The sequence below is a fragment of the Mya arenaria genome, chromosome 12, assembly GCF_026914265.1.
Source record: "Mya arenaria isolate MELC-2E11 chromosome 12, ASM2691426v1".
In the NCBI taxonomy this organism is placed as follows: Eukaryota; Metazoa; Mollusca; class Bivalvia; order Myida; family Myidae; genus Mya; species Mya arenaria.
The window spans coordinates 48,596,662-48,609,417 of record NC_069133.1 but is presented as its reverse complement, the minus strand read 5'-3'; the positions used below and the strand labels follow the sequence as shown (position 1 = coordinate 48,609,417).

The 12,756-nt window shown below is 35.0% G+C and overlaps 1 protein-coding gene across 1 annotated transcript; it reads left to right on the top strand.

Moving 5' to 3' along the window:
* Positions 1–5,691: 5,691 nt before the first annotated feature.
* LOC128211966 (heat shock 70 kDa protein 12A-like) lies at positions 5,692–11,863 on the top strand. The gene is made up of 5 exons (XM_052917152.1): positions 5,692–5,903; positions 8,337–8,672; positions 9,479–9,697; positions 10,322–10,457; positions 10,666–11,863. Exons 2-5 carry the CDS (start codon positions 8,361–8,363, stop codon positions 11,718–11,720), a joined length of 1,722 nt encoding a protein of 573 aa, XP_052773112.1. The 5' UTR covers positions 5,692–5,903; positions 8,337–8,360; the 3' UTR covers positions 11,721–11,863.
* Positions 11,864–12,756: the final 893 nt, after the last annotated feature.

Genomic DNA, 12,756 nt, shown 5'->3' with positions numbered 1-12,756 from the left:
GGTAAGGCCCATTCCCCGCTATATTTAAAGCGAAGACAAAACCATCGCATTCATCCGGCACTGCGGGGCCACCTGAAAGGTAAAAACACGGCCCATTCCCCCGGCTATCCCCGGTATACCCCCGGACCTGGGGGGGGGGGGCGTGGTTACAATTGACTGGTGCATTATTTATTTTGATAATTGAACTAAAATGAGTTAAACGTAATTAATAATGCATTAAAAAACCTATCTGTTTGCATCAAGGTATATGGTGCCCATTTAAAGGCATATAGACACGACATAATTGAGTGTGAGTAGGTACAGTAACTTTTCGTTTAAACAAGTGTGTACATCTATCTAGCCTGTTCAGGTGATGGTCAATTTTTGTCCGTTACACCGTATATTGTATTTCGATAACATGATAAAACCCGTCGCTATTCTTCCCCCGGATGTTAAATATGTTTAAAAGGAAATGGCTTTAAACGCGTCTGGTCGTTGAGGTTATGTCTAAAAATAAGTAGTCAGTTTCCCCCTTCTTCTCATTCTGGTGCCAATTGTTAAATTTCATGTTGGTCCGAAGCTCCACATGACCTGTCTCATATTACCAAGTGAATCCCAATGACAAACGTGTGGACAACAAAAGATCGGAAATATCCCATACATGCCACGCCCTGCTGTGAACAGCCCTGTTCGTGATTGCAATTCTACCTAAGTGTGCTGTTTTTTCCCTTCTTTTTATTTCTTTGATACTTTAAATGTTGCGGTTATTGCTTAACATTATTGCTGTTGAAACTAATGCTATCGGAAAGGGGCACACATTAAATGCAGAGTCAACGTGCACTTACAATCATACCATGTATTTTGTTATGCTATTTTTCTACAGGACAGACACATACAAGCAAATGCGTCATTTTAGCTGTTGCTTGTTTCAAACAGATTGATAGGTATGTTTTTTTTTTTTAATGAATTAATGCGTTTCGTATGGGAAATTTGTTTGTATGGTATAATTTGTCTTCATAGCCATCTTCGTTTTTGTATTATGATGTACATGGTACATAATTAATTCTACAGCACAAGAACAAAACAACTTGGCAATGCTTTTGCAACAATGTAAAAGTGTTTATACATGTCTTAGGAACGCCAAATTCCATCAACGTGTCAAAGTCTCATCCTTCTAGGTATTTTTTTAACTTCTTATAGAATATTATTGTCAATAATACAACGGGAACTTCAGACAGTTTATAGGCAATACTAAACGACAACTTTGTTAAGGGGTTCATAATATGTTTAAGGCCTAAGGAGACAATAGCACTTGGACATGATGGCAATCTAGAAGCTAAAATATAGTTCAACAAAACAAGGAACGAGATACTAATAGCACCTCTAGTTTACAAATGATATTCTGTTTTAAGCAACTATGACTGTATTAATAATATATTTAAAGTGTTTCATTCATTTAAAAAACACACTTCTGAACATTGATTATCGTTTTAATATTTGGAAATTAATAATTTCCCATTATCAGATAAGTAACTTCATATACAGCGAAAGCCTTAACATTTTTACTTCATTGCATATAAGGTGATGTACTTTTATTTAATTAAACGTTAGAATAAGCACCCATATAAATCTTTATTAGTTTAAACAGTACTGTACCTTTCAAGCTGTCGAGACATGACCTCGAGATTGTATCAAAGTGTCGACTGTTCGCAACCGAATGAGGAAATTTTCCGTATTGTTTGTTTTCAAAATAATTAGATATACGGATGCTGATACGGTGAGAAAATTAATAGTAATAAAAACAAGACTTTAATAAGGCAGTTTTCACGTAAATGACTACCTAATTTAGCTGGTGGCTGTATCTGGCTAACTCGTTGATTATTTTATGTTCTTGAGACCCAAACTCGTAATACAGCTTATTCGTCCTATATGCTATATAGCTGTTTCTCATTTGGAAGAAACTGCAGGTGATTGATACATATTACTCCTTCTGAAACCAACGCGTAAGATTACGCAATATATTCTGAATAATTTTATTTACATTAAGTGTCAATACAGGGAAAACATAACGTTCAATAACGTTCTTTTGTTAATACATGCACTCGATAATACTGGTTGTCTCTTAAAAAAATGTAAACTTCTTAAAGATGCACTCTTACTCCAAGATAAGATTTACCACAATTAATAATATTGTTTTAATATTCCATAAAGGATGAATACATGTCGAAAACAATGGTTCTTGTGAAGGATACCGAGTTTAATTTGATAGAAATGAGCATGAACGACGGTATTTCTATCTTATAAGACTATAGTAGACCACAGTAAATCTTTTAACATTCACCAATCATTTAATATTTTGCGCTTTCTGCTATTGAATACACGGTTACAATATCGTTATCAGTGATTAATATTTTCCATAAATGCATTATTTAGTAAGTAGCTAAAAGGTTTATCAGTCAAAACTGATGTTTGGTATACAAGTGTATGTATTGATTTTGAATAAGAGTGTCACTTTAAGTGAAATTCAGCTGAAAATTAATGCAATTGTCTACTTTTATTTGTAAACATGCATGTGTTTGATGCGAGAATCGCTCTTCTTTCTCCATGAACAGTATGTTTACAAAATACCGGTAGTGCGTGTGAAGATTAAACATATTTAAATGGCAATGCAATCTCCGATTTCTCAAATTATAAACAAACACTATCAAAAGAACTTACCAAATGCCCCCGAAAGTTTTCGTTGGACAAAAAGCCGTTAGTATTTGGACATTTATTGGACGTTTATTGACAGACAGTTTTTAAACCTAAGTCACACATCCAGGATTTGTATTGCCGTACTTGAAAGAACCAGTTCCGATTAAAAATTAAACTTTATAATATAATTTTTAAAACGTTTATCGAATGACGACAACAAATAAATATTGTTCATTGTAAAGAACAAACCTGTCCCGACAGCGTCCTGATTCTCCGATCTGATGCTGACGGAAGACGTCCTTAAAAAACCGTTACACGTGATGATGGGTAAGGGTAACGCAATGATTTTTTTTATCTTGATCATGTCCGTTCAATAGGACGACGTCCAAATAACACAGAATATTATTACGATTTTCTGGAGTGCTTGGCCGACCTATCCGATCCGTAGGACTGCGATCAATGATAGGACATTTTATATCATTGAGGATAGTAATACATGTTGTTTTTTCACTATTCGTTCCGTAGTGCTGTCTAATCTTAATGGAGAGCCATTATCGGTATTCTAGCACACCGGAAAGGCATTGCCGGTGAATTTAGCCGTGCTGGAAAACTCTATCTGGTACCCCCACCCCATGCTAGCCAAGTCACGCGCTGTGACGCAATACTTTCTATTTCTTTTATTATGCACTTTATGTAAACATAATTATGACATTTCAGAGTAAAATAATCCTTTAAAGACGTTATATTGAAGGAACTTCTTGACGTTTGCAGTGAATACAAAATACTGGGCGTCATGACGTCAGTAATCATAATCGCATACGCTTGTTGGTGAAATTTACAAAAAAATGTTTTTCTTAGCCTGTTTTTCACAAAAAACGTAATCTAATGTATGCTAGAAAAATATCGGCAATCCGCGTTACCTGGCAACGCAGTCTCGGGTCGGATTTTTCTCAAGTTTTTCCCGACAATGAACACTTATTTTTTTCATATTTTATCATTATTTTAAGCAAGGATATCGAAATTGCAGAAAAAGTACAGTTATAGTATAAACACTATTTTGGTTCTAGTGGGGTTGAAAGTCCCTTGCCGGTCAAATCGATATTTTGACATCTTTGCAATACATTAATAACATCAAGTGATAATGTAAATCAACCAATAGCTCAACAACAAACCATGAAAATTGTTGTCTTCAAAAACGATCTTTTAGCAAATATTTGCTGAAGGGTTCCAGGTTTACTGAGTATCTTAGTTTTAACGCTCCTTATAATGTGTCACACTATATTTCGGTATACACAAAACATACATTTTACAAAAATATGAGCGAGTACCTAGTTGCCTCTCAAAAATGACACCATTTCTCGTTTTTAACTATACAACATTGATGCTATGATCCGCTCACTTTTCTGCCTCATTAGCATATAGTCAGTGGACCAGTTTGGAATTTCGTTGGTGTTTTCCATTGATTTCGTTTTTATATAACCTCGAGAATTCATCAGATAATATATGAGTCTCTATCATAGTTATTTACTCTTTTATTTTTTTCTCTAATTACTTAATTTTAAGTGACACTGAGGCTTTAATATATATTATCGCTATTTCGAGAAAAAAATATGTCCCGATTTTATTCTTTCTTGTTAAACTAAATCATGTTTTAATCAATTATCCGAAATCGCTATTTCGAAGTAAAAAATACGGTCCGGAATTGGTATTTCACACCTATTTATCAATCCTTATTTTGAACTCGATCATCTCATTGTTTTTCACAACATACTGCAATAGCACTCGGGCATAGGCTTAAGGTGATAATGAACCACAATAAGCGCTTGTTAAGGAATGGCATTATAAAAATATCATATTATATTTATGTTATTATACCGAACAAAATTAACAACATAAAACAGTTTTAAAATGTTTTTAATTCATTTAATTAAACAATTTTAACAATGTAGACAAAATATAACATATACAAATAATAATTTCTAGTACAAAAGTCCACTGTTTCATTTCTGATAGTTCCTATCGTCTGAGATTTTGTGTACACATTGAACAATGACGTCACTGCTGTATCTGTATAAGGGAGGCAATCACGTCATGATTTAGCTAAAATATTGAAGCAGTAATTTGCTCTTGTATGACATTCAAAATATCACTGCGGTCACATGACCTGACAGTGAATTTTCGCTTGGTCACGTGTCAAAAAGATGGAAAATGTTTCTGAAAAACATAATATCTCTTTTTCGGGTAATGGGATTTGACCATATTGTAATAATTGAAAATCAACAACAGAAATCAACAATAACACGATTATCAAACAGACATTTTTTGTTGGTTTTAGAAGTTTTAAAATGAAATGTATAATGTTGTTTCAATAAAACAAGTATTAAAGGGGCTGTACTCCGTATGATGAAATAGCGAAAAAAAATAACATTGTCGAAAACTGATATAAACTTGGTATCGATGTGTAACAATGCTTTGAAACTTACTAACTGAAGTACCACATAGTTTACAATTAATTCATTGTTCGCAGTTTTTTTCGTATTTTTCAATTAAAAAGATTACTAGGTATGTCTACCTAGTAGAATTCATTCCTTATGCGTGATTGGCTAGTCGATTTTATCACGTAATATTACCAAGTTAGGTATATAGCTTAAATATTCCAAATGTATAGTGTAAGCCTTCGTGGCACAATGGTTACAACACTGGACTGCAATTTTGGCGACACCGATTCGAACCTGGTGTCCGACTCGATTTGATTTTACATTTTGGTATTTGTTTTCCAATTATGATATTAAAGAGAAAAACATTTTATTAAATAATTGTCCTGAGATTCGTTACAGAAAAAAACACTTTTTTTTGGTGCCAATCTGGTGTACAGTCCCTTATAAGAAGTATAATAGCAAACTATTATTCATTAATGATCTCTCAAACTAAATGTAACCTGTTGGTAACGTGTAGCCGACATTGCACTCTTCACGACTTAATAATTTACATTATCTATAAATCGCAAACGTTGTTATTTTCTAAAAATTGTTAATCGGAAATATTGCTTTTCAGAATTTTTTTTTATCTGGGTCCAGATGATTTCGGATAAACGGTGTTTGAATGTAGTCATACACATGACTGGTTCACAGAATATTAAGAAGATTACTGGCTGCAATATTTTAACAGATAACATATTACAAAGAAACCCGGGCAGATATTGATACAACCTGGTCTCGAGGATCATCAAGGTAACTCATTTAATTCACTCATTAATTACGCTATTATTCTTAATCATTGTTGCAAAACATGTACAAATAATTGTTTTACTAACGTCGTATGAAAATACGAGTAAAACTAATGAATAGTGTTTTATGATCAACTTTTCAAAATTTACTTTTGGAATATTGATTGATATTTGATAAACAAGGAAGTAGTTAAGTTTTTCAAATTCTTTAAGGTCTAATTTATTCCTTTCATAGATCGAAAGCACTTGTCGTTTAAAAACATGCTTTATTAAAATATTAAACTAAACGAAAACACGATCTAAAACATTAATGGTGTAATGTTTGATTGTATATTCGTTTTTTAGGACTGCAATGTTTTTTAACCGTGAATCAGAATTACCATCGGCAGATCGACACATTTTAAATAATTCAAGTATTAATGCACCACGGGCGTATCAACCCCAGCACTGTGAGAACTGCGGTGGTCAACAACATATTTTACATTATTAATCTGCTCTAATAACTACGAATCTGCTTTATGCTTCAGTAGCTACTTAAGTAGCTCTGTAATAAATATTCATACAATGTTTTGTGTGGTTAAGATAAAAAAAAAATGCGTATAAGCACCGTACTTGCGTTATAACGCAATTAAAATCCTAGAAAACGCAATTATTTCAATAATGATAAGGACCAAAAAGGAATTCTTAAAGCAGACTATGTAAAAAATCAAAATGAACGCGTTCTGAACCAAAATGAATATAGGATACTCCATCCCGCTTGCATTTATATATCTATGTTTACATTTTATAATACTTGCGGGGATCTAGAAACTATCGGTTAAAAAAAATCTGTGTCTTTGTTTTTTTGTGATTGGCTGTTTTATCGGAACCAAACAGAATGTCAACTTAGATCTCGACGTATGACACAAGAAGCTTATCGTTGACGGCTTGGTAAAAACGATTATATCCGGAAACAGGCGAGAAATCCCATAATTATTTTATGCAAGCGTTTTAGAATAGTGATCAGTTTCCAGCAAAATGCCATATAGATAGGAAGAAAAAGGTGTTTAATATCACAATCAAATAATTTTGTAAAGTGGCCTCAGATTTGGAATGAAAGTGTTTAAAGCGTCGAAAGACTTGAGGCCTGCTATGTTTTGTGAGTTTAGTCATGTAATTGTAAAACAAATAAAACATCTACGATAGTATATGCATGTTCATGATTTTTTCCGCAAATATTTATAGATTGTTTTATGCTGAACTCAACTAAATCAAAATCATTGAGTTACTGTTTCTTGAAATACTCAATGACTTTATGTAATACCAAATTAATTGCAAAAGTAAAGAATTATCATCAATTGTATATGAAACCTTATCTGGAACGTTGGTTTCATAAATAACGGCTTGACACAGATAAAGCATTTAGGCATTTGTTTAGCAAACAAAATCTACACTTCAAACATGAGTCGTATTAAATTTACAATGCTCGACCACATGCATCAATCTAAATACATTAGACATGTTAATAACGTCTAAGGTTTCGCTCTACAATGATAGGATTATCGCGCAAAATTCCTCTGGATCGAAACACCTACGTATAATGTATTCCTTAAATGTATTGATGTATCTAAATATTGCTCCAAAGGTATATTACTCGTGGACACAATGAATTTAGATTTATATCAGTCTGTGGTTTAAACATTAAATACATATGCAACATGCTTATGAGTCTGGGTTGAAATTACTGAGACAAACTGGGAAATCTGCATACACTTTCCGCTGCATTCGGCATTACATGACTTTACTCTCAAAACGTAGTAGGCAGCTGTCTACGCTTTAAGCGCTTTAATTGATGAAATTATCTACTTAAAACAATCAATAAATGTAGCATAAACACCTGGTCCCAATAATAAGGGACTTAAGCCTGTTAAGCTTAAGAAGTTTCGAGAAATTGGGGCCCGATTCACGCACCCTGAGTAGGATACGAGAAACATTTGCGTTTGCGACTCTATCTAAAACACTCTTTCACATTATTCCTTGTTCGCGGACGTACACAATTAAAGGCGATAAATCAGTTTCTGGAAACGTTGTTATTACCTTGTTAAATTTAATTGAATTAAAAGTCAGAACTTAACGTCGGGGATGATAACTGACTTACAATATTTGCTGCTCCATGTGTGAACATCTAAATCATCTATTACTATGGCACGCGCGTGAACATTCGTTCAAAAGCTTTCTGTTGAAATAACCGCAAAATGAAATGAGTGCTCATTAAAAAAATCCTAACCGTCAGTGGGATTGAAACCTTTTCTTAAATATACCAAAAGTAAATAAAAGAATGTCGCATACAGATTATTTCTTAGTCTATTGAAGATACTTTGAAACGCATGGTGAACTAATGGCTCAGAAGCGGTAACTACAAAATCACCTTCAGCCTTACATGTCTGTCTTGTTTTAGAGTGGCGTGTTGTTTTACTTAGCCATGGCAAGCGATGCTCAAAGCCTGACCCTGCTGGTTGCCGCTTTCGACTTCGGAACCACTTACAGTGGCTATGCTTTCTCTTTCCGAGACGACCCAAACAAGATTCAGACAAACCAGAGCTGGTACGCAGGGGGTGTGACATCAAGATTGGTCTCTTTAAAGACCCCAACATCTGTCCTATTAAACACAATTGGAGAGTTTGACAAATTTGGTTACGAGGCCGAAGACAAGTACGCAAACCTAGCTGACGACGATGAGCACCACGGCTGGAGGCTTTTTAGGAGGTTTAAGATGATGTTGCATAATAATAAGGTAAGCTAATTTAGAAATATGTTTACTTGTTTAAATTGTTTTTTTTTGTTCGACTTTGGCCTGTATATGCGACATATGTCAACAGAATAATGTTAAATATGTAAAATTATCTGCGAAAACAAGTCATATGGAAGCATTTACACTCATCAAAAACTAAAACTTAAAGAAACGATTGGATCAGAAGTGACACAATGTGTAAAGTTCCATTTCCAGATTAATGTTATGTTTAATAGGCACACTATTTTTAACGTGCAACGACCCATTTTCGCATAATACGTCACGTATATTTTTAACCATCATGGATATTATGGATACTACTGAGTCAAGTCATGTAGCTAGTAGCCAAGTGGCCAGTAGCCCAATTTCCATATAGCCAAGTTACCATGAAGGCAAAAAGCCAAGTAGTCAAACAACAGAACGCCAAGTAGCCAACGAAACGATTCAAGGCCTCAACACGTTCATTGAGAAACACACCTGTAGAGTCATCATTATAGATACACAGATTACATAACCAATCATATCCTCATCCATATATGTTCTTTTTGTCGCCTAGGAACGGATAGTCAGTAAACCAGGGGGTCACTTGGGATCCGGGAGTGTTCACTATATGGGTCGGGTTGGGTTCACTGAGGATTGGTTGGGGTTCGCTGTGGATCGGAAGGGGTTTAAACTGTTTAAGAATATTAAATCTCACATCTATCATAATATCAAAAACCGAAAACTTTACGGCTTTACTTGAGCCAACATGAACTTGAAGACAATAAAGCCAAACGATTAATAGCTTACACAAATACTGTCATCTCTAGCACTTGACAAAAGATGTTACGGTTGAGGACGTTTGCGGAAAACAGATGACCGCTTTCCCGTTGTTTGTTATGTCGTTAAAATATCTGAGAGAACACCTACTGGAGGCGGTTACCAAACAAAAGATTGGAATCGAAGAGACGGACATTTTGTACGTGTTGACCGTCCCGGCTATCTGGGATGAGAATGCAAAGAGATTTATGAGGGATGCGGCGGAAGAAGTAAGACTTTCCCCTCAGTTTGTTTGTAATTAAAAGTATGCACACCACTGAGTTTCGGTTGGAATAATAATGATCTACCAGTCCGCCCTGACGAAGTAGATTGACTGAGGTCCGTTTAATGTCGTGGGATACTTGTCTGTCTTTATAGTTACATCCGACCCAAAGAGGAAAATGTTCTATTTATCATATCAAACCAAACAAATTGCATTCTTAGAAAAAAAAACTTTCCTTACAACCTACATAAATTCATATATTTCATTTCGATTATGGCTACATTATAACAGACCTGTTTTGTTCCGCATTTCATGCTTCTACGAAAATATATGTACTCTCCTAATATAATGCAATGTAAACAAATGGAACGCCAAAGTAATAATATAAATGACTGCCTTCAAATAGCTTTGCCAAAAGTATATTATATATCATATACTACATATATTAAATGAAACCTGTTAGAAAAAGTATACAAGGGCATAACTCTTCGCATTAATTTTTCATTACCCATTGCAATACAGGTGTTAAACAAGTATTAGTGAATAGCAAACGGTTGGAAAATGTGGCTACTATGGTTTAAGTAAAATTGTGTTTCAATATGATGATAAGTTTCTAAACTTTGTTGTAAAGGCTGGAATTGACCCAAATCGCCTTAAGCTGGCCCTGGAGTCGGAGTGTGCCTCGATCTGGTGCGAAACGTTGGATATGGACGTTAAGGGCGCTCTGGCTGATCAAGGAGCACAGTACATGGTCATCGATCTTGGAGGTCGGGAACATTTATTAAATCATGTTTTTTAAGTATTATATCTGTCGCAAAGCTTCACTCGTTCACGGTTTCTTGTCGCAATTCTCTAATTTATTTGATTGCAATATAATGAAACGCTCGAAAGTTTTTTTTTTCTGGAATGTTGCTCAACCAGTCACCTATACATACATATATAAAACGAAAACAAATATATTTATTTTAAATCAAGGAGGAACGGCCGATATATCTGTTCATGAGAGGAAACCAGACGGAACCCTGAAGGAAATCCACAAAGCCAGTGGAGGTCCATGGGGAGGCATATCTGTGGATGAAAATTATGTGAAAATGTTGAATGAACTTTTCGGAGAAAAAGCTCTCACTGACCTCCGAAATACGGAAATGAGCGATTATTTTGACGTCACTCGGGAATTTGAATACAAGAAACGGTCATTTGAACCTGACAAAACAACGCAGATAATTGTTCGTATTTCTGCTTCACTGAGGGACCTTGCGTGCAAGTATTCATCGATTTCCCTAGAGGAACGAATTACGGCCTTAAAAGTACAGGAACATTCCATCACACAAAAGGGCAAAGACAAGCTAAAGATTGATTCAGTACTTGTCCAATCATGGTTTGAACGACCAATAGATAAGTTGGTTCATCATATAAAGTCTCTTTTAGCAGAACCAAATATGAAAAGCGTGCAAACAGCTATTCTTGTCGGCGGCTTCGGTGAAAGCCTTTACGTTCATAAGAGAATGAGGAATGAATTACCCGGCGTGAGACTGATCGTTCCTCCTGACGCGGGCCTCGCCGTGTTGAAAGGCGCCGTAAGGTTTGGACACAACCCCTTCATTGTCTCTTCTAGGCTGATGAAGTACACGTATGGGACAGAAGTGTATCGAATGTTTGATGAAAAGAAATATCAGGAGGAGACGGTTTGGATGAATGGAAATTGGTATGTTCCTAAATGTTTCGATGTGTACGTGAGGATAAACGAGGAGGTGAGAGTAGACCAACAGGTTACCATGGAGAGTATTCCTAACAGTGAAATATCCATCACACCCATCTACAGGACCACACAGGTGAGCCCCGAGTACACAACAGACCCCGAATGTGAACTAATAGGGACAATTACACTGGAAAACAGCTTGGACATTCCGTTTGAAGAACAAGATATAACAACTACGTTTATGTTCGGGGATACGGAGTTGCTAGTGATGACAAAGAACGCATTCACGGGAAAAGAAGCGTTAATGACGTTTGAGTGTTTCACTGAATAAATATTTTGTCAGACGACGAGTTTGAAAATGCAAACTTAACACTCATGTCACAAAATATTTAATTATTTTAGACGTTTCACAAAACTCTTTTTCGAGAATGTTTTGGACATATTGTTTGTACATATCTCTACTAGGTTAATAAATATAATTTCTCTATTGCCATGTGTTAGAACGCCCTAATTGTATTAGTACAGTCTTTATACTAAACTTGGATGAGCCTTTGATTGCAACGTTTAAGCATATAATCATAAAAAAATAATGTTTTGTTCCATGTGAAATCGCAGTGTATTTCTCCTCGTAGATACCAACGTTATACATTTCACTCGTGGCTACGCAACTCGCGAGATATCAAATTTGGTGCTGACTCTGTGAAATATATCATGGTCTTACACTGAAACAAACAAGTATCCTCTTCTAAGTATCTGAACGTGTTCTTTCGTGAAACGTCATTCGTTTCGTTTCAAGTTAGAATAGTTTTAAATGCAGAAAATCTTGCAACGCATAGCTTTCTCTACTAAAATTCTGATTTCTTGAAGTGTATCTAACAGGGTCAAACCATTAAGGGCAGGGCGAATGTTTATTAAGATACTTTTTAGGAAGTGAAACAAAAACCTACGGAATATGTCCTTTCATATAGTTTAAAAACATGAATAGTTTTTATACAGCAAAAAATCTTCAAGCGATGCTTGTTTTTACTGATGGCACATCTACACAATTTTTATATATGATATTAAAATTTCATGTCTTTAAAGTTTCAAGGTTTTGAACATATTCGGGTGAGATACCGTTCAGACATTGGTAGGCTTTAATAGCGATGTATCTTACCCTGCTCAGATTCTATGTTGGATATTGAACTCTATGAAGAAGACGTTCGTAAGTTGAGGTGTAATCTTTAAAAACAATTTAAAGAGCTCTGTATTGAATCTTTTCTAAAGTTTCTGTGTTGGTCGTGTTACAAAAATGCCAAACAACAGAACAATAGTTGAGTTTGGATCAGATAAAAGATTTAAAGATAATGAGCCTAGTATTGCTATCA